This window comes from Mobula birostris, chromosome 1 (genome assembly GCF_030028105.1).
Source record: "Mobula birostris isolate sMobBir1 chromosome 1, sMobBir1.hap1, whole genome shotgun sequence".
NCBI lineage: Eukaryota > Metazoa > Chordata > Chondrichthyes > Myliobatiformes > Myliobatidae > Mobula > Mobula birostris.
In genome coordinates this window covers 115,223,082-115,245,543 of record NC_092370.1, presented here as the reverse complement: position 1 = coordinate 115,245,543, position 22,462 = coordinate 115,223,082, and the positions used below count along the sequence as shown (strand labels likewise).

Here is a 22,462-nt window from a genome sequence, read left to right as displayed (position 1 = left end):
CTGGGATTGGAAGTGGTAATGTTCTTGAGCCTGTTTAAGCTATTACTTCCAGCTATCACTTAGTGAAATCTATCTGAAGAGAAATACTTTGCATAGAACTGAGCCCTGTGTAAAGGGTAAACCTGACTCTTTTGTTTTGGTAGGTGGTGCTGGCTAGCTGGTATCGTACTTACATTGCCTGTGCAGATTTTCTTGGCATTCCAACCAAAATATGTTGGCGTGTAGACAGAGGTCAGGGTTTCACTCCTGTGGAGAGCTGTGAAGGTAAATCGTTACGTGTACTTCAGAACCTGCTTTGGAATATTTATGTGTTAATAAGCTTAAAATATGATTTTATTTTGTTCAACAGGAATGGGCGACCCTGCCTACTTTTATGTCACATTTGTTTTTATTTTAAATGGGCTCATGATGTCACTGTTTTTCATCTATGGAACATACTTGAGGTAAGCATATATTCCAGTACCATTAATAGACGAATCTGCTACATGTTGTTCTGGGCCAGTGACTTGCTCTACCCAACTAGAGGATTCAGTCATTTAGCAATGAACCAGTAACTGCGGGAATGTCATGGAAGAAATGACCTAAAATTTGCTTTGGAGATCAACTGTGATTTTTTTTAATTAAGGAAATTCTTGTTGATGTATACAATTGTGTATTTAGGCAGCAATTTATATGTTAATAATTGTAAAGTATATTTTAGGAGGCTGCATTAGATTGAAAAATCTCACATTTCCGTGGAAGTGTTGATGCAGTGAGATCCTAGTCTGAGAATCTGAAGATGCAGACTGAGCACAATTAGTTGCCGTTTGTGTGAAGCTTTGTCGGATCGTGGCCAGTACTTCAGTATTTTCCCTTTTTTTTTGGTGAAATCCGGATGTCCAAATCATCTTTATAAAAATCTGCTTCTTTGACTTATTATCTTCAGATCTGTATTGGTGCCAAACTTCGTATGCTAATATTCTAGAGGAACACCTTGGAATATTTTATTGGGTTAAAGGTATTATATGTTCCTTCAGGGTTATTCCAGAGAGGAAAATCTGACCTGGGAAGTTGAACTTAACTGGTCTCTTTCATCACCAAACATGGACTCAGGCTGAAAGGTTGGCATCTGTGCTGTTCGTAACAGATGGCTCTTTGAATCCCTTTTTGTGTCTCCTGTCAGTTTTTAACATAGAAATAATCAAACATATTACTTGTCAGAAAGTGCATTTCTTATAGGCCCTTACCTACCCTCACAGACTTTACTCCTTCTCCACTGCATCTCAACTGCAGTTCCTTTTGTTCCTGTCTTTGTTGAGGCGAGGTGGTTAGCAGGGTGTTGGGGGAGGTGTGTAGGTAGCACAGTGGCATAGCTGGTGGAGCTGCTGTTTCATAGTTTTGGTGATTCAGGTTCGATCCTGACTTCTGGTGCTATCTCTGTGAATTTTTCATGTTCTCCCTGTGAAAACAATGAAGTATTTGCTAGTAAGTTAGTTGGTAATGTGGTGGGTGACAGAATTGTTAGGAATATGGGAATAAATCTCCCAAGTGTTAATGTAAAGTCCTGTCATTTGTCCTTGTGTTCCTTTTTCTTTTTTACATATGTAGTGAAGCTCCTATTGTATATATTTTTCATATTCTGGTTTTATATTTCCTAATGTTTGCTAACTGATATCTTCCATTATTTTATCAGTTTCTTTAGTCTTTGCCACATTCTAAAGTGCTCCCAGTCCCCATACTTCCTGCTATATCTGGCAAATTTATAATCTTCTTTATTGAATATAGTCTTTAATTTCTCATGTCGGCCAAAGATAGACTACTTTACATGTTTCTTTTTATAAACTGTATAGTGTTTCTTTAGATGCCAGCCATTACTGTCATAATCTTTTAGTGTAGTTTCCCAGCCAACCATGTTCTTTTCGCCTCTCACATTTTTGCTGTTTCCTTGGTTTAGAATGAAAACAAGAATTGTGTAAATCTTATCTCTCTATTTTGAATAATTCAAGGCACCAAAAAGCAAACAGCTTGGGTAGGATGTGGAAATGAAGGGAGAAGTAAACTGCCTGTGATGTATTAGCATCTCCAAATGGCTGTTCTGTTAAGCCTGATTTATACTTGTGCGTACGGGGTATGCCGTAGGCCTGATTTATACTTCTGCACAGCCCTACACCGTAGCAAGCATGCGGCGCTCTGCAATTCACCGCCAAAATGCTAGTTGGTGGTGGGGTTTCTGTGCCACTGTGTTGAGTTTCTTCGTGAGAGGCATAGACGAGGAAATGCATTTCAAATATTTTTTGGATGTCAGCAGGTAGATTTGACGATTTGGTTCATCGTCTCCAACCATTTATTTCACATCAGTGTACAGACGTGGCGGAGAAAAGCATTGTAGGAGGCAATGCGATGCTACCAAGCTGACCAATCACAGTTGTTGCGGTCTGTGTTGCCGCGACGCATGAGTTACTTTTTTGGGGAGGTGCACGTCACCCTACGGCATAGGATACGCGGTACCTATCGTGTACATTTGACGCAGAAGTATAAAAATCAGGCTTAAGATATTCACAGTCTGAATCAGTTTGCATATCTAATTGTCATGACAATAACCACTCCTTGGAGTTCCTGCACTGCAGGCATTTCTCTTTTAAAATGTTAATCCATCTGGCAATTTCTAATACCTCAAGTTTAGCAGAAATGGTTTCTAATGGTTCAATGTTTAAAATCTAGAGCTTTGTCATTTTTCAGCAACTGCAAGGAACCTTCAAATGGCTTTATTTAAAAGCTTTCACACTTTCACTCACTAACCAGAAGTAAATCTGGATTTTTCCTACATTGTGTGTAGGTCAAAACGTATCCATATTTCATTTTTGGTCCTCAGAATTGCATTTTATGGACCTTTTGTTTTTGGATTGTTTTACTTTTAGAGCTGGTTTTGGTAATCTGACACAAGGAGTGGAAGATCCTCTTAGATTTAATTTCCTGTTAAGAATTCACTCTCTTTCAGTATCTTTGCTCCCGGATCTTGCAATCTCACTTCCTGAAGCGCTAATCAGTTTTCAGATTGGAACTGTTGTTTGTATGTCACAGATTTTTAATCCTCTGAAGTAGTTCTTCTTCAAACAGTTAAATGAAATTCCTGGTATTTTACCAGGCAGAGAGGCAGTAGCACGGGAACTTCTGTCAATTTGTGAACTCACAAATATAATAAGCAAATGTAATTGTTTGATGGGAATAGCTATGACAAAATTATTAGTGTTTGGTTGTCAGTTAGTTATCTCTTCCTTCTGACCTTCTCCATTCCCAATCACTCCTCAATGCTGTCAGGGAGGAGGAAGTATCAGGTAGAATCAGTCTGTTAAATCTATAACAAATGGTGCAGAATACATTGAGCACTATATTAAATGTTATTTTATTCTCATTTGGTTTCTGGATGTTACTGACAGGACTAGCATTCACTGCTGCTCTGCAGTGACTGTGAGAAGTTGGTGTTTATCTGTTGGAATGTAAATCAAAAGAAGGGTAGATTCTGTATTTCTGAAATGAAACTAGAAAAGTTTGGAAGCACTCACCAGGTCAGGCGACATCTGTGGAGTGATATTGAGTTAACTTTTAGGTCAATGATCCATCATCAGAATGAACTTCGTTATTGTGCTTTCAGAACTGAATAGCTAACTGGGCCATCTTAGAGTAATTTTGAATCAAACAGATCCTGCCTGGAGATGTACCATAAATTCCGGTGTATAAACTGAGAATTTGGCCCTAAATTTTGCCCTAAAATTAGGGGTCAGCTTATACAGAGGGTGCCAACTTTGGAAAAACGAATACACAGAAGACAGGTCGTATTTATTGGCTGTTTTTGAGTCAAATTTGTTCCACTGTCGACGCATGAATTCTTTGAATAGTTTGTTTAAACTCACATCTAGTGGCTGGAGCATGGACATCAAACCACCGGGGATGACTGCAGTGTCCGTATTTTCAGCTTTCAATGCTGCTTTTGTCTCACCTGACAAGTGCACTTTGAACGTGTCCCAGACAAGTAGCTTCTTTTCCTTCCCGAAACCTTCTGGACGTCGATGCCACACCTCTTTAACCCACTTCAAGCAACCCGCTTCGTCCATCCAGCAGCGTTTTTGGACGTAAACGACAACACCCCACGGGAATTTTCTGAGCAATCTTTGTTTTTTGTCTCAATACAAAATCACGTCTATTCATAAATCGGGTGCACCAACTTCGCATAGCTTTGAAATTTTCGCTGACCTTATGGTGTTTTTCATCCCATTTCAACGCTTGAACTCGAATCATTTCTTTGGTAACAATGTACCCAGACGATCACTGGTGATTCACCCACTCTAAAACTTTTTCTTCCAGTTCTGGCCACTGGCATATTTTCCCGCGGTTTGCACATTTTGCCTTTGGCATTTTCCCTCAGCGTGTCCTCTGCCTTTCTCTACTCTCTCACTTGTTTCTCGTTTACACTAAACTTCTTAGCAGCTGCAGAATTATTCGTTCCTTTAGCAAAATCAACAACCTTCAGCTTGAAGCCAGCATCATATCACATTCGTTTTAATCTTTTGTACGTGGTGGTCGCAAACTCAATACTGAGTACACGTACGGATCCCACCACCCCAGGTTATGTCTTAACGAGATTACAATGGACGCTAAATGGTTTCACAGGGGCTACATTTCAGAGGATTCTTTACCATTGGAGACCTAATCTAAAATTTCCCTCCCTGATTCATTTATTAAGAATTCGCTTATAACCCCCTACAATGTGTAGGCCTGTTTTCTTAGCAGGTACTGGTCCACAAAATTTCCAGGTTCTGGTACGGCAAAGCTGAGTACTGGCATGTGAGATCTTGCGATCTTTTCTGGTTAAATCAAAACCCTATACAAAAGGGGTCGGCTTATACAAAGGTAACATGAAAAAGTCACTTTTTTAAGCTTGAAAATGGGGGGTTGACTTGTACTCTGGAATATACGGTATTTATGCTACAAACTGTAGATTGGTGAAGGGACAACAAGTGTCCTTCTTTGCCCATTTGTGAGTTAGATGATTTTATAACTTTGGTAGTTATGCTATTCTGCAGATATTGGGAATTTAAATTGATGCATCCCTACCATGTTATATGAACTTGTTCCTCCTGATTACTGATCTCTCCAGTAGACAGTCTATTGGTCTTGCATTTCTTTAGTGCTTTTCTTAGGCTTAAGATGATACAAAGCACTTTTCAATTGATGAAGTGAGATCCCTGTTCCAGAGGAAAGATAGCAACCAAACCTATGCAGAAATATGTTAAGAAGCAAGCAGTGTCTTTAGTTTTGTAATTTGATTGAGGGATCAAAATTGACTATAGAATAATTCACATTCTCTTCAAAATACTTCCTGGAATCTTACACTGAGTGGGCAGGTGAGACCCTCCTTTTTCTCATCTTTCTGCTGTGCCTTGGCAACTTCATCCTCAAACTGTCAGCTTCCTTGTGCTGTTTGACAACTTGCCACCTTTAGGAGCATCTCCTGGGTATTCGAGATTCAGTGCTGGCTGTGCAGAAATTTCCTTACACTAAGCTATTATTTAAAATTCTAGACACATACTGAATATACTTCCCAACTACTGACTCTAATCATTTCCCTGGATATTGTCTGATGCTGATTCAGATTCATCGTAACTCGTATAAATGCTGACCTTGATGAGATCTAGACTGGTGATCCAATAATGTGGTCACCCTGCTAATCACCCTGTATGTTTAGACATGCATAAAAGAAGTGTGCATTTGGAAAGCCCTGTGAAAACTTGGTATTATATAAAATGTGAATTCCAGAATTGTAGAAAGTTACAACAGAGAAGAAGGCCATTTGGCCAATTGGAGAAACTCAGGTCAGGCAGCATCTGTCAGAGCTTGCATCGTACACTGGGGTACTCTCTTCAGTTACCTGGTGAGGTAACTGTAGCCTTTGGCCAGAGTAGACGTAATCAGGTGCTCCTTATTCGAAGAAGGATATATTACCTTTGGTGCAGAGGAGGTTCACCAGTTTGATTACAGAGATGAAGGGGTTAGACTATGAGGAGAGATTGAGTCGCATGGGACTGTACTTGGTGGAACTCAGAAGAATGAGAGGAGATCTTATAGAAACATATAAAATTATGAAACAGGTAGACAAGATAGAGGCAGGAAAGGTGTTTCCACTGGTAGGTGAGACTAGAACTAGGGGACATAGCTTCAAGATTCTGGGGAGTAGCTTTAGGATGGAGAAGAGGAGGAACTGCTTTTCCCAGAGAGTGGTGAATCTGTAGAATTCTCTGCCCAGTGAAGCAATAGAGGCTACCTCCGTAAATATACTTAAGACAAAGTTGGATAGATTTTTACATAGTAGGGGAATTGAGGGTTATGGGGAAAGGACAGGTAAGGTGGAGATGAATCCATGGCCAGATCTTACTGAATGGCAGATCAGGCTTGACGGGCCAGGTGGCCTACTCCTGCTCCTGTTTCTTATGTTCTTATGAGCTGCTTGGTTCTTGCTCTTTTCATCAAGGCCCAGCACAGACAGCAACCTCCATGCTGACCTTGCCAGGAACCCTCTACAGCCGGTCTCCACAGGGAATAGCCACGCCTGCCATCCTTTGTCCCTGCACTTCTGGACTAAGGACTGGAACTTCGGGGCCTTCCTCTCACGAGCCTCCTCGCATCCTTCCTCCCATGGTACTGTGAGCTCCACCAGGATGATTTTCTTGTCTTCAGCAGACCACAGTACGATGTTTGGTTGCATTGTGGTTTGCACCATTTCCGGGAACTGCAGCTTCCTCCTCACATTGACCCTCATCTCCCATGATTTGGCAGTTTGCAATGGATTGGATTTAGGCTTTTTTGATATGTCTGGTGTGGCCCTCTCCTTGATAAATAAACAGTCGATGTTTCAGGCCAAGAACCTTCATCAGCTCTGGAAAGAATGTGTGTGTGTTATTTACGCATTCTAATTTCACAGCTATAATGCTGATGCCTTACAGGCTGTAGTTCCAGGTGCCTAAATGTGATGGGGTTTCACTACCTCTATGTCTTCAGCCAGTGATTGAACCACATCCTTATCTTCTAGTAAGCAAATGCTCCCAAGCCCCACCCCATCTTTTCTCATAAAGAAACAGGCCCTTCAGCTCACCAAGTCTGTTCCAACCATCAGTCATACATTTACATTAATCCCACAACCCCAGTTAGCTTTGCTGCTGAGGGAAATGAATCTTCCCCATTCACCCTGTTTGGGCTGCTTGTTATACATCTCAGTTAAATATTCCAACTCTTACCCTTGCTGTAAAGAAAACAACCCCACCCATGTCCAGTCTGTCCTTGTCGCTCTTTACAGTGCTTGTATCGCTCTCTTATTTAGTACATCCTTCCTGTGGTGGTGTAACCAGAATTGCGTTTGCTACTCTAGTTGTGATGTGATTAATGGCTTACACAGTTCCAACAATACCCCAAAACCCAGTAGTAGCGAATATCCCACATCTTAATTTATCTCGAGTCATAGAGAAGTACAGCACAGAAACAAGCCCTTTGGCCCATCTAGTCCATCCCTGAAATGCCGACTGTGCTCTTTTCCATAGACGCTGCCTGGCCTGCTGAGTCCCCCCAGCATTTTGTGTGTGCTGCTTTATGATATGGAGAGAAAGCTGTTGCCTATGTAGCAAGCACCCCATCTCCACGCATCTGATGAACCCAAAGGAACGGCAAAGACCAATACAATGTGGCACCAGCGTCGTTGCAGGAATTGCCAGTCAATGTTGAGCTCAACGTAGGACAGCCTTGGGGACTCCAGCTTCAGATTTTTCCCTCTGGGTTTACTCCCAAACCTTTCCCCATGAGTAGGTATAGCTGCAAGGTAGCAGAGGTTTGAGATCAGAGTTTTCCTTCTCCTAGATGAGCTGCCAACCACAACTGACGAGCCCTATCTGCCCAAGGTGACTGGTTTTAAGGCACCAGTAACCTGCCTTTGCCCCTTCTCCTGTCAATAGAAACATGAAGGCCCCTTCTCCTGTCAATAGAAACATGAACGCCACTGGGAGCATTTAATAGGTAGTGGGAGCTTACCCTCACTACTACCCCTGCCTATGACAACTTTAAGGAACAGGTCGGTTCCTACCAAAGTGCAAAATCTCGCACTTGTCTGCATTAAATTCCATCTGCCATTTTTCAGCCCATTTTTCCAGTTGATGCAGATCCCCCTGCAAGCTGTGAAAGCCTTCCTCACTGTCCACTACATCCCAAAGCTGGTGTCATCTGCAATTTGCTGATCCAGTTAACCACATTATCATCCAGATCATTGATGACAAATAACAAAGGACCCAGCACCGATCCCTGCGGCACATCACCAGTCACAGGCCTCCAGTGAGAGGGGCAACCCTCTACTACCACCCTGTGGGTTCTCCCACAAAGCTAATGTCTAATCCAATTTACTACCTCATCCTGAATGCAAGTGACTGAACCTTCTTGACCCACCACCATGCGGGACTTTGTCAAATGCCTTACCTTATAGACCAGCAGTCCCCAACCACCGGGCCGCAAAGCATGTGCTACCGGGCCGTGAGGAAACGATATGATTTGGCGATAGGAGTCAGCTGCACCTTTCCTCATTCCCTGTCACACCCACTGTTGGAACTTGAATGCACGCGAGCTCGTTACGCATGCGAGGTCATTACCCACGCGTCATCCATGTCAGCGCGGGAAGGAGATCAACTCCTCGAGCTTGCAAGTGACGGTGGGTTGAAAAGTATGTTTGACATAATATCTCTGCCGGCATTCTGGATCAAAGTCAAGGCTAAATATCCTGAGATAGCCACGAAAGCACTGAAAACGTTGCTTCCATTTCCAACATCATATCTCTGCAATGAATGCAACAGAAACAAAATTGCGGAATAGACTGGACATAAGGAACCCCCTTCGAGTATCGCTGTCTCCCATCACCCCTCAATGGGACTGTCTTATTGCAGGGAAACGAGCCCAGGGCTCCCACTGATTCAGCGATATTGGTGTGTTGCAATGATTTTATATGTTCATACAGGGAAAATATGCGCTGTGTGTTTAATATCCAAACGTTACTTAAAATGTTGTGATGCTGTTGACTTATAAGTGACCTATATAACCATATAACAATTACAGCACGGAAACAGGTGATCTCGGCCCTTCTAGTCCGTGCCGAACACTACTCTCACCTAGTCCCACCGACCTGCACTCAGCCCATAACCCTCCATTCCTTTCCTGTCCATATACCTATCCAATTTTTCTTTAAATGATAATATCGAATCTGCCTCTACCACTTCTTCCAGAAGTTCATTCAACACTTACTTCAAGCTCCCCTGTCCTCCCCTGATAATTGACTTATCACTATATTCATGCGAGGAAAATATGTGCTGTGTGTTTAATATTAAATTCATTAGATAAACCCATTTAGAGATGAAATTGAGTGTATTAGCCACTTATCACCTATATTCCGGTCGTGATTAACACCCCCCCCCCCCCGAACAGAATCACCAAAAATGGGAAAAAAATCGGCAGGTACACGCATGCGCACTCGTGCCTGCTCAAGGCTTCATGGTCATTGTAGTCTTTCTCGGGGTAAACACAACGTATTTGACTGCTACTCTTGTCCGTTGGCAACCCTACTCCCCCCCCCCCCCCCGCGGTCGGCTGGTCTGCAAGAATATTGTCAATAATAAACCAGTCTGCAGTGCAAAAAAGGTTGGGGACCCCTGATATAGACAACATCCACTGGCTTGTATTCATCCACTTTCCTGGTAACTTCCTCGAAAAACTCTGTAAGATTGGTTAGACATGATGTACCATGCATGAAGGCAATCTACTTCTGTGTACCAGACTTGCTATCTTCAGGATATGTACACGTCAGTTCTGTTCCATATTCTTTCATATATTGTTTATTCGCTTGCCTCAGTCGCCCTATTAAACAGAACTCTGCCATTAGATTTCTCAGCTGCTAGCTGTAAAGAAAAAATGCCCAAAGCACTTTTAACCAGAGGTACTACTGAACTGTAGTAATTAATATGTGAAGTCCAGTAGTTAATTTGCAGAAACTCACATGGTAAGCAATTGAACTTCATTTTTGATGATATTGGTGGGTGATTTTCTTTTCGGCCTGAAGATAGGAAGAACTTTCTCTGTTTAAATTTGCTATGGAATCTCTTACAGCTATCTTAAATGTCAGGATATTGGAGTTGACTGCTTCAGTTATTTACGTATGGAATAAGGGCAGCATATATTTGCCTTGAAAGAAAGAGTCTTGAAACAGGCTGCAGCTGTGTCTTGTTGCAGAGACAGTCTTGCCGGCCAGTGGCTCTGCATCAGCTCAGGAGTCAGTGTCATCCTTTCACTCACTTACAGCTGATTTCGTTAAGATGACACAAGTCCAACTTATTGACCAAAAACCTGTAGAAGAAATTGTGTTACACCTGAAATCCTCCTCCTGTTCCCTTGACATTTTACCTACAACCTTTATTTAAAATAAAATGTTTTTAATTGCATGGTGCCAGACATTCTGCAAATAATCTTCTATCAGCTTGCTTCCCAAAAGCCTCTTTTAAAAAAGAACAACCTAGATGCCTCAGTAATTAATAACTACAGGCCTATATCAAACGTACCATGTTTAAGTAAAATCATTGAAGAGGTTGCTTATCAGCAACTTAATAGCTTTTTGGCACTAAGCAACTGTATGAATGTTTTCTAGTCAGTATTTTGGCATCACCATAGCACTGAGAATATTCTGGTCAAGGTTTTAAATGACATCTGCTTAAACCATGTTGATAAAATTTCAGTTTTCGTTTTACTGGATCTTAGTGCTACTTTTGACACAGTTGACCATGGCATATTACTGGACAGACTGGACAACTGGGTGGGACTTTCCGGTACAGTAAATTTAAATTACAGTAAGTTTAAATTGTACTTTCAGAACAGGGACTATTTTGTATCGACTGGAAGCTGCATATCTGACCAAACAAAAATGACATGTGGAGTGTCTCAAGGGTCCATATTAGGGCCTCTTCTGTTTAACATGTATATGCTCCCTCTAGTTCAAATCATAGTAAGCAAAGAAAATCTTGCTGCTTATGACACTAATTATGCAGATGGCACTCAGATTTGTATAACAGTGTCATCAAGTGACTATGGCCCCATACAGTCACTAAAGAAACTATACTGAACAAATCACTGATTGGATGAGCCAAAATTTCCTCCAGTTAAACGAAGAGAAACTGAAATAATTGTTTTTGGTGCCAAAAAAGAAGGATTAAAAGTCAGTGCTCACTTCGAATCCCTGTCAGTACAGACCCCAAACCAAGCCAGCAACCTTGGTGTTGTGATGGACTTCAACTTAAATTTTAACTGTCTCTTTAAGACAATTACAAAGGCAGCCTACTACCATCTTAAAAATATAGCGAGTTAAAGTGCTTATACCTCAGCAAGATCTCGAAAAACTTGTCCATGCATTTATTTTTGGTAGGCTTGGGTGCAGTAATGGTGTTTTCACGTCTCTATATATAAAAAAAATCCCACAGACAGCTTCAGCTCATTGAACGCTTCTGCTAGAGTCTTCACTAAGACCAAGAAAATAGAACATGTCACTCCAGTTCTCAGATTGCTACACTGGCATCCTGTCCATCAGAGGATTGAGTTTAAAATATTACTACTGGTTTATAAAGCACCTAATGGTCTGGGGCCAAAATACATCTCCAATCTCGTGCTGCGTTATGAACCTTCCCAAGCTCTCTAGGTCATCTAGGGTGGGTCTACTTACTGTCCTCAGGGTTAAAACTAAACATGGTGAAACAGCTTTTAGTTACTATTCCCCACATATCTGGAATAACCTTCCAGAGGATCTGAAGCCTGCCCCAAATTTAATCTCTTTTAAATTGATGCGTAAAACTTTTCTTTTTGCTGTAGCTTTTAATTAGAATCTCCTGCACTGTAACTTCTATTTATCATATCATTTTTGTGGGATTTTATTCTCATATATTGTCTAAAATTTGATGTTTGATTTTTATATCTTCTACCTAAAGCACTTTGAACTGCCTTGTGTTTGAAAAGTGCAACACAAATAAACTTGCTTGCTTTCCTTCTATTTGTATTGTAATTAAAGCAGTTTTATTCTTTAAGTTGCCTAATGATTTAATGTGTAGAGAGTTGAGGAATGAATTGTTTGATTGCAACACATAAAATTCTGGAGGAATTCAGCAAGTCAGACAGCATCTATGGAAACAAATAAACAATCTGCAGATTTTTTTCTCTTGTTTGTAATTCGTTTTGGCCTGAGACCGTTCTTCAAAATTTTAATGGGCTGGTTGGGAGCTAATGCATTCCACTGGAGGGCGCTCCTGTTGAGCAAACTCAGTCTTCAGGCATCGACTGATGATGTGGCTATTTTCATGTGTGCTTCCAGTTCATGGAAAGGTGATTTTTTTCCCCCATTTACCTCCCGGGCAGGTGGCATTTAATAATTCTTACCCACATATGTATTGTACCCTCAGTTTGTCCATTTCTGTTGAGATTCAGAATGAGTTTTATTATCACTGACATGCTGTAAAATTTATTTGCGTCAGTAGTACATTAAAAAAAATTACTGTGTGACAATAAGCCTATATAAAAATGGTGTACAAAGAGAGCAGAATAGTGAGGTAGTGTTCGTTGGTTAATGGACCATTGATAAGTCTGACGGCAGAGAGGAAGAAGCTCTTCCTAAAAAGTTGAGTGTGTCTTCAGGCTCCTGTACCACCACCTTGATGGTAGCAATGAGGAGAGGACATGTACTGGATGATGGGGTTCCTTAATGATGGATGCCACCTTTTTGAGGCATCACCTTCTGAGGATGTCCTTGATGCTAGGTGGGCTATTGCCCATGATGGAGCTGGCTGAGTTTACATCCATTTGCAGCTTTTTCCAATCCTGTGCATTGTGCCTCCATACCAGTAATGATGCAACTGGTCAGAATGCTGTCCATGGTATATCTGTAGCAATTTGCTGGAGTCTTAGGTGACATACTAAATCTCATGTTCCTAATGAAGTATAGTGAGGAAAACAGATGGTTCTATGTTTACAGATGAGTTGTTGGGATACATTAGGGAACCCAAGGTTGTGAAATTTTGATGAGTTGTACGTTGAAGTGGGGATGGGAAGGGGGCAAATGGGGAATTAAATGAGTACGGGGACTGGGTGGACACATAAATCAGAAAATTACTAACACTAAGGATAAGCTAATATGGACAGCAATGACTGAATAGCTTGTGTCCCTGCCTTAATTTCTGTATGTTTGAGATCCTATTATATTGAACAACCACAAATCTAGTCATTACATATTTCCATATTTACCTGTGTTCTGCCCATCCATCCCTGTTTGCTAATTGGGTCACTTTATCTAGTTTTAAGACTTGTGTGGAGATCTGATCACATTTTAGGTTATATTTATGCAGAAATAGAGAAAATTCTAAAAGGTTCACTAACTTTCTAGCACCACTGTATATCCTTCATAATTTTGTATAACTGTCAAATATCCCCTCAGTCTTTTATGTTCTATGGAATAAAGTCCAAACCTATTTAATCATTCTCTACAACACAGGTCTTCAAATCCTGGCAATGTAAATTTTCTCTGCACTTTTTCAATCTTATTTATATTTTTCCTATAGGTAGGTGACCAAAATTCCATACGATACTCTAAATAAGGCCTCACCAATGTCATATACAATTTCAACATTATATCCCAACTCCTGTACTCAGTACATTGATTTATGAAGGGCCAATGTGCCAAAAGCCTTCTTTATGACCCTATCTACCTATGATGCCACTTTCAAGAAATTATGGATCTGTATTCCCAGATTTCTCTGTTCTACCACACTCCTCAGTACCCTACTTTTCACTGTTAGACCTACCCTCACACTTGTCTGCATTAAATTCCATCTACCATTTCTCAACCCACTCTTCCAGCCAGTCCAGATCACACTGCAAGCTTTGATAGTCTTCCTCACTTACCACTACAGCCCCAGTCTTGGTGTCATCCGTAAATTTGATGATCCAGTTTCCAGATCGTTAATATAGATGACAAACAGCAATGGACCCCTGTGGCACATTAGTAATCACAGGCCTCAAGTCAGAGAGGCAACCATCTACAGCCCCCTGTCTGACTCCTCAGACTTAATGAAAGCAGACTAAGCCTGTGACTATGGTAGCTCATGGAAAGTTTCCAGTGGCTCCTATTCCTGCCAACTCTCAATCTTAAATGAAGCTAGCGGTTCAACTAATTTATATTTTTATATTGGCGGTATATAAAGGATGATCAACATAAAGTAAGTTTTCAACTCTGAATATATTTCCTCTCTAAGTGTTTTACACTGAACTACGTAATTTTTATGTATAGATTTTATATTTGAATACTTAATTGTGTTTGGGGGACTATTTCTCTGTCTTAATTTATCAATGTTCCAATTACTGCCCTTTATAAACTACAGCCTGATACACCTATTTTATTATATTTTGAGCCCAGCCCTGCAACTGTGTGGTTTAGCAATTTGCTGCTGCCAGTCATTCAATGTCACTGTACTCAAGGTGGACATTCCCAGGCACTATTCTCCCAGTGTCCTAGCCAACATTCATCACTTTCCAACTTAACCAAAGAAGAATATTCTTTGTTCTCACTTCTCATTGGATGTGGATAGCTGCTGAGACAGTAGTGGTAGGAACAAAAGTCCAGGAAGAGGTGAGCACAAGCAATGCTGACAGGTTGCATTTTGTTGAAGAGAAAATGGCTCTGTATTAAGATAGTTAATGGGTATCAAACTGTGAAACTTTACTGAATATTGCAAAATGTTCTGAGAAATTAGATTGTAAACAATATTTTTTTCTTTTCCAGTGGGAGCAGGTTTGGTGGAATAGTCACTGTAGCTTGCTTTTTTTTCAATCATGGTGAGGTAAGTGTGGAAGTTGTTTCTTTTGAATTTATATTTATTTATGATACTAACATTTCAGTGTTTAGCTTCAGATTTGCTGTATTTGATCTTTTACCCTGTGAGCTAGGGAATCATGGTTCAAGACAAGAGCTGCTTTACTGTTGGATAAACAATGTATGAAATTGAACATGGGGATCAGTAACACGCAAGCAACTAAACTCCTGTTGCAATGCAGGCATCAGTGAAGCCTTGAAGGTTTTGCTGAATGTTTCTTCATCACCCTGTTCCCACACTCCTCCATTCCCCTCAGTCTTTTTCCTACCTTGCCCACTGGGGCAGCAGTGACTCTCCAAGTTCCAGTGTGTCACTCTGAAAGTTCACAGCTAATTTTCAAAAGAAGTCTTAACTGGCACTTTCTGAAGGTTATTGTATACATAGCAAATGAATGTTGTTCATATCAAAGCATTTAAAATAGTATCTTGTTGACTATACAGATGGTGCAGATTTTAATTAAACTGTGACATGAGAAGAGTATTCACCTTTTAAACGCTGTTCAACGATAAGATTGAAGTTCCTCATTGGTACAGAATATGCTGTTGTTATATGAGCGATTTTAAAAATCAGCATGTCGGGGATAACGCTTTCCATTAAATCTGAGGCTACAATCTACATTTTAACCTGTGAAACTCTGGTTAGGTTTTGAGAAATACACAGTGTATGATTATAATGGCTCTGTGCATCCAAATTTTGTTTACTAACTATGATGACATCTCGGTTAGTAGGCAGCCGTCGATCCCAGAGGATCATGGGTTTACGCCTCTGGTGGACTGTGTCCTCTACAGGGTGCAAGCCTGGGTGGGAAGATTTGAAGAATTGGCTGTTGCCCATGCAGCGGGTTCTCCCTCTCAATATCACTGATGTAGTCCAAGGGAAGGGCAAGCACCGATACAGCTTGGCACCAGTGCTATCGCAGAGGTTGACAGAGTGAAGCTGTAAACAACATCAAACTGCTCCAGATTTCTTCCTAGGGGTTTACTCCTGAAGCCTTTCCCATGGGTGGGTATGGCCACAAGGCAGCGGAGGTTTAATATTAGAGTTTTCCTTCTCCTAGGCGGCCTGCCATCCAAGGCTGATGAGCCCCACTTGCCCGAAGCAACTGGTTTTGAGGTGCCAGTGGTCTGCCTTTGCCCCATCTCTTATCAGTAGAAACAGTTCCACTGGGCCTAGTAGCTAAGCCACACCTGAAGGCCAAGGGTTGGACTTGGTTGTCAGAGGCTGTTAGAAACGCATGCCATTTGAAGCACTGCATAGCTTGTGGGCACTTATCTTGGTGACAACCTTAGAAACCATCTATTACAGGAAGAATCAGCACCATCAACACATCCTCTAAATGTTAGTGGATTAGAAATATTTGAAATGTGTTATTTTAAGGTTATAATTCATAAACCCAATGTCTGTAAGTGGTAGGTTGTAGTTGTAATTTTGTAAATCCCTCATTCAATCCCATACACTGATTTTGTGAACAATATATACCAATCTACCAGTGGAACAATGCTGCTGTTCTCTATAAAACCTGGTAACTGTGAGATTTGAAATGGAGGCTGAATTTAACATGAATAGTACAGTACAGGCCCTTTAGCCTATGATGTTGTATTGACCTTTTAATCTACTCTAAGCTCAATCTAATCCTTCTGTCCCACATAGTCCTCCATTTTTCTTTCATCCATATGCCTATCTAAGAGTCTCTTAAATGTCCCTAGTGTATCTACCTCCATCACCCCTAGCAATGTGTTCCATGCATCAACCATTCTCTGTTTAAAAAAAACAACTGCTTCTTACGTTCCCCCATACTTTCCTCCAATCATCTTAAAATTATGCCCCTTCATATTAGTCATTTCCACACTGGGAAAAAGGTATCTGGCTGTCCACTCTGTCTTTGCTTCTTGTCATCTTATATACCTCTATCAAATCAGTGCTCATCTTCCTTTGCTCCAGAGAGGAAAGCCCTAGCTCGCTCAGCATATCCTCATAAGACATGCTTTCTAATCCAGACAGCGTCCTTATAAAACTTTGCAACACCTCTCTTAAAGTTTCCACATCCTTCCTATAATGAGGTGAACAGACTGAACACAATACTCCATGTGGTCTAAGCACAAATTTTTTTGAGCTGCAGCACTACCTTGTGGCTCTTGAACTCTTAATCCCCCAACTAATGAAGGCCAAAACACAATATGCCTTCTTAACCACCTTTTTAGCCTATGCAGCAACTTTGAGGAATCTATGGACATGGACCTCAAGAGTCCTCTGTTCGTTCACACGGCTAAGAATCTTGCCATTAACTCTATACTCTGCCTTCAAATTTGACCTTCTAAACTGTACACACTTCTGGCTTGAATTCTACCTGCTATTTCTCAGCCCAGCTCTGTATCCAAAAAATATCCCATTGTAACAAAGGAAAACCATCTACACTATTCACAACACCACCAACCTTTATGTCACCTGCAAACTTACTAAACCGCCCTTTCACTTCCTCATCCAAGTCATTTATAAAAATTGCAAACAGCAGGGATCCCACTGCAGAACACTACTGATCACTGACCTCCAAGTAGAAAACGTTCCATCTGCTATCACCTCTGACTTCTGTATGCAAGCCAATTCTGAATCCTTTAGAACCCATGCCTCCTCATTTTCTGAATGACCCTACCATGGGGAGCCTTGTCAAATGCCTTATGAAAATCCTTATACACCAAATCACCTATCTGCCTTCATCAATTTGTTTCGTCACTTCCTCAAAGAATTCAATCAAGCTAATGAGTCCCTCAGTCATGCTGACTATCCTTAATCAGACTGCTTCTCCAAATGCTCGTAGATCCTACCCTTGTGAATGCTTTCCATAGTTTGTCCACCACTGATGTTAAACTCACTAGTTCTTAATTCCCAGGATTATCGCTATTACCTTGCTTGAACAAAGGAATGACATTTGTCACTCTCCAGTCTTGTACTACTCCTGTAGCTAGTGAGGACTTAAAGATAATTGCCAAAGGCGCAGCAATCTCTTCCCTGGCTTTCTGTGGTAGCCTGGGGTATTTCCTACTAGTCCTGGGGACTTATTTGTCCTAATGTTTTTCAAAAGTTCCAGCACATCCTCCTCCTTAATGTTGACATGTTCCAACATATTGGCCTATACTATGCTGCCCTCACATTTATTAAAGTCCTTCTCAGTGGTGAATACTGAAGCAAAATACTCATTAAGGAATTCCCCTACCTCCTTCAACTGCAGTTTCGTGTTTCCTGTTTTATCTCTGATCAGTCCTACACCTCACTCTAGTTATCCTCCTGTTCTTCACATACATGTAGGATGCCAAGGGGTTATCCTTAGTTCTTTGCCAAAGCCTTTTCATGTGCTCTTCGAGTTCGAAGGCCACCTTGTAACTCTTTGGGATCCTGTCTGATCCTTGCTTTCTAAACTTCTAAGCATTTCCTTTCTTCCTCTTGACCAGAAGTTCCACATCACTTGTCAACTATAGTTCCTTCACCCTACCAAACTTTGCCTGTCTCAGTCAGACAAACCGACCCAGAATTATTTTAACATGTTCTTGCTCTGAACCTTCCTGCATCATCTTGGGGGAATGTTCAGAGGAGCCAGCCACACTTTATCATTGTGTGAGCAACGATCAACATCAGGCTTTTTGGGAGCTAGACTTTTTTTTGTGTTTTCCATTGCCAACCCCATTTGAGAAATGTTGACTTTTCCTGATACAAAACTCATTCATTTTTGAATACGATTGTTTGTCGGATTTAATCATATTAATGTAACAATGCCACATGTTCTGGATGTTCTACAAATTAATTTTTTGACCATACAGATATTTAGCAACAGGAATGTTAACTTGGTTGTGGAGTGCGTCCATGCAAACAGTTATTGCATAGTGATGCCGTTTTGCCTGTACAAAATAACCAGAGTTTTGAAACTCATCTAAATCTTGGATCACTGATTGGGAAATCATGGGTAACCACTTGGAGTGATGCCATCCTTCCTCAGCTTCGTACCTGCAATGAAGAGATTGATAACTGTGCTGCTTTCAGTCAGAATCTGGCTGTTGAGAATCTAGCTGTAGAGAATCTGGGCACACAGCAGGAGTAGTGGATCCCTGGATCTGTCACTACTGCAAGGCTGAGTCACTGTTACCCAGTGATTGGTGGAAGAGTTCTTCATTACCTTGAAATAGGAAGAGGAGTTTATGCTCATAGAGTGACTTTATCGTGCATACATACCTGATGTTCTCCTCCATACATACCCATTGCATTGTATCATCTGAAAGGCATCATATAAAAACAATTTGCTGAGTCCTTGGATGATCCCCTGATATTTTGCAGTGTGGCTTGAAAGCACAACTTCCCTAGCTGTTGGCCATGAGTAAGTATTTGCTTTTTCAACTTCACCGGTGCCCAAGTGAGAGCAGAGAAGATGTATGGATCTCTGTAACAGTGTTCCCAAGATCAAATACAGTATCTTCTATGTAATGGCCACTCTGGAGAGAAGAAAATTGGCAAGTAAAATTTACCAGGCTTAATAAAGGAGAGGATCTGTATGTAAATTGTACAGTGGCAGTTTGTTTTAATTTTTTTAGTCCTTATTCTCTGGCATGTCTGTCTGCTCTTGGCAATTTGACTGCTCATTGAATAATTGAGCGTTCTCTCAACACCTTTCCTCTGAGTGATAAGTCACTAATGTCAACTGAATCACTTGGTAGAGTATCAGGAGGGGTAGGGTTGAGACTACTGAGTACTGAGGTTGCAGTCCTTGTGCATGGGATGCAGATGATAGTTTGATCGGTGAAATGGTTAGGCTGAAATAATATATTGGATTTACTTTACCAAGAATTTGTATAATGTGTGCTTTCATTACAGTGCACAAGAGTCATGTGGACCCCACCTCTCCGTGAGAGCTTCTCCTACCCCTTCCTAATTCTGCAGATGCTGCTTTTAACCCACATACTAAGGTACTAACCTCGGTCTCACTGGCTGAGAATTTCTCATGTTTATTGCTTGTGCAATGACAAGTGATTCCTCAATGAAAATATTTAATTTGTTTGTTCTTTTTCTGAACAGAAGCGTCTGTGTAGAGAAGAAGACCTTAGCTGCATTTTGTATTGCAAATATCCTCTTCTTGCTTCCATGGCAATTTGCACAGTTTGTGCTGCTCACACAGGTGAGAGATGTTGGTGACAATGAAGATTCTGTTTAGAGATTTAATATTAAACTGATTATAAAGTTGATGTGACTTAAAGAAGAAAGGTAGAAGGCAGGGAACAACAGGCCAGTTAGTTTAACAGCCATTGTTGGCAAGATGCTAGGATCATTAATCAGAGAGGAAATAATTAATCGTTTATGAAAGCTGAACATAGTTTACCTATAAACTCTTTTCTGGCTTCCAGCCAGGTGCAGGTGTGTATTATAACTGATATTTCGATGACAAACTCTGTCATCTTCTTCAGGGATGATGCCTGGGTATGTCTAGACCGGTGATATTTATACCCATGTAGTCAGTACCTCCTGATCGGTTAATCCTCATCCAGTCAAGTTTCTGCTCTCCCACCTTGTTTACAATCGAATTCCAGTTCTTACTTAAGGCAAGACCTTTGTTTTTGTTAAAATTCTTTTCCTTTAGTTTTATTTAAGTGGCTTCCTTTACCAGGCAGTTCCAAAAGCCATTGCCATGGCATAGTAGTTTAGTGCCATCAAAGTCAACCCTATGGCCATTGTGAATGCACTGTTCTGCTACTGTCGATTTCTCCGGGTAACCCAAACAGGTATACTTCCTGTGCTTCTCGATATGGGTTTCCACCATGCGTCCCATCTTACCTAATGAGACTAAATAGTTTGGGCCTTTATTCTTTTATTCCTTGGAATTTAGTAAAATGAGGGGTGACCTTATTCAAACATTGAGGCTTTACATGGAGAGTTTGGAATGATTTTGCTAGTGGGAGTGTTTCAAGTATAACTACAGGACAAGAAGCTATCATTTAAAACTGAAGAATGTAGAAATTCCTTCTGGCATTGGGTGGTGAATCTCTGGAATTTTCAGCCTTGGAGGATGATGGAAGCCGAATCATTAGAGTATTTAAAATGGAGGGGGGTAAATATTGTACCATGTAAAGCCTATGTGTTTGAATAAGGTCACCCCTCATTCGACTAAACTTAAAGGAATAAGTAAATGAATTCTAAGGATAAATATTGATAGATCAAAGAATAGAAAGAGATGGAGAACTGACACAGAAGAGGAGCTGATGCCAGCATAGGTTAACCATAAGCTTAATGAATGGTAGGGCAAGCTTGAAGGGCTGATGGTCTACTCCTAATATTTTCTTCTTCTTGTCACTTGCACATTCTTATCTATAGATCTTGGATGCATAATTCAGAACATAAATGTTGGAAGTTGCCTTCTGAGATAATTTTTTTAAGGAATTATCCTTTTATGCCTTTGTGCAATCTTCACACAACTTCATGGGCAGTTGGTGTTATTTTGTGGTTGCCTATTTCTATTGTACTAGCTCTCATTAATTCTCCGAGTGTTTTTGTGCAGATTAATGGCTTGGGAGTAACACATTTAAGGCCACAGTTGTCGATGCTTTGCAGAATGTTCCCCTTCGATGATTAAAGATGTACTGTTTCTACTTGGTCTGAACACTGAGATTTATGAAGTCTGAGGCCTAATTTAGTATGGTGGTGAATGTAATAGCCAATGTGAGTTGATGCACCATGCTTAGAGGATTATAATGCAAAGCAAAAAGGTTGATGTATCAGCTTCTTGAACTAACACATCAGATGTGTCCTTGGTGATGTCTATGACTCTAGAGGGTACAAAGAGCTCTGTTGCATTGTTCTTGTGCTGAAATAATAATAGCATTTAGCTCTTGACATGCTCTAGTCCCTTAGTGAGAGCAAGGACCAAGGAATTAGTGAAAAGTGATGGTGTTGGTCTACATGTTGACCCAGAAGGATAGCATTGAGATTTTGTTTTCCCACCTCCTACCTGGGTCTTTCTTTCAATCTTTTGTTTTCATAAGACATAGGAGGAGAATTAGGCCATTTGGCCCATTGAGTCTGCTCTGCCATTCAATCATAGCTGATCATTTTTTCCCCTCTTCAGCCCTATTCCCTGGCCTTCTCCCCATAACCTTTGTTGCCGTGTCCTGTCAAGAACCTATCAAGCTCTGCCTTAAATACACCCAATGACCTAGCCTCCACAGCAGTCTGTGGTAACAAATTTCATAAGTTCATCACCCACTGGCTAAAGAAATTTCTCTGCATCTTGGTTTTAAATAGAGGTCCCTCTATCCTGAGGCTGTACGCTCTTGTCCTAGACTCTCCCACCATGGGAAACATCCTTTCCACTTTTACTCTGTCTAGGTCTTTCAACATTCAAGAGGTTTCCATGGGCTCCCCCCCTTATCCTTCTGAATTCCAGAGAATACAAACCCAGAGCCATCAAACGTTCCTCACACGATGACCCTTTTATTTCCGGAGTCATCCGTGTGAACCTCCTCTGAGCCCTC

At 40.9% G+C, this 22,462-nt stretch overlaps 1 protein-coding gene across 5 annotated transcripts in view; it reads left to right on the top strand.

The window, feature by feature from the left end:
• The window catches only part of dpy19l1l (dpy-19-like 1, like (H. sapiens)), a 137,191-nt gene that overhangs the window by 7,611 nt on the left and 107,118 nt on the right, over positions 1 to 22,462 (top strand). For all 5 annotated transcript variants that reach the window (XM_072260649.1, XM_072260622.1, XM_072260631.1 and 2 more), the window contains 5 exons: positions 144 to 264; positions 350 to 443; positions 14,867 to 14,924; positions 19,815 to 19,906; positions 20,016 to 20,115. In XM_072260649.1, the coding sequence (XP_072116750.1) occupies positions 144 to 264; positions 350 to 443; positions 14,867 to 14,924; positions 19,815 to 19,906; positions 20,016 to 20,115 (465 nt within the window). The remainder of the gene's footprint in view (positions 1 to 143; positions 265 to 349; positions 444 to 14,866; positions 14,925 to 19,814; positions 19,907 to 20,015; positions 20,116 to 22,462) is intronic.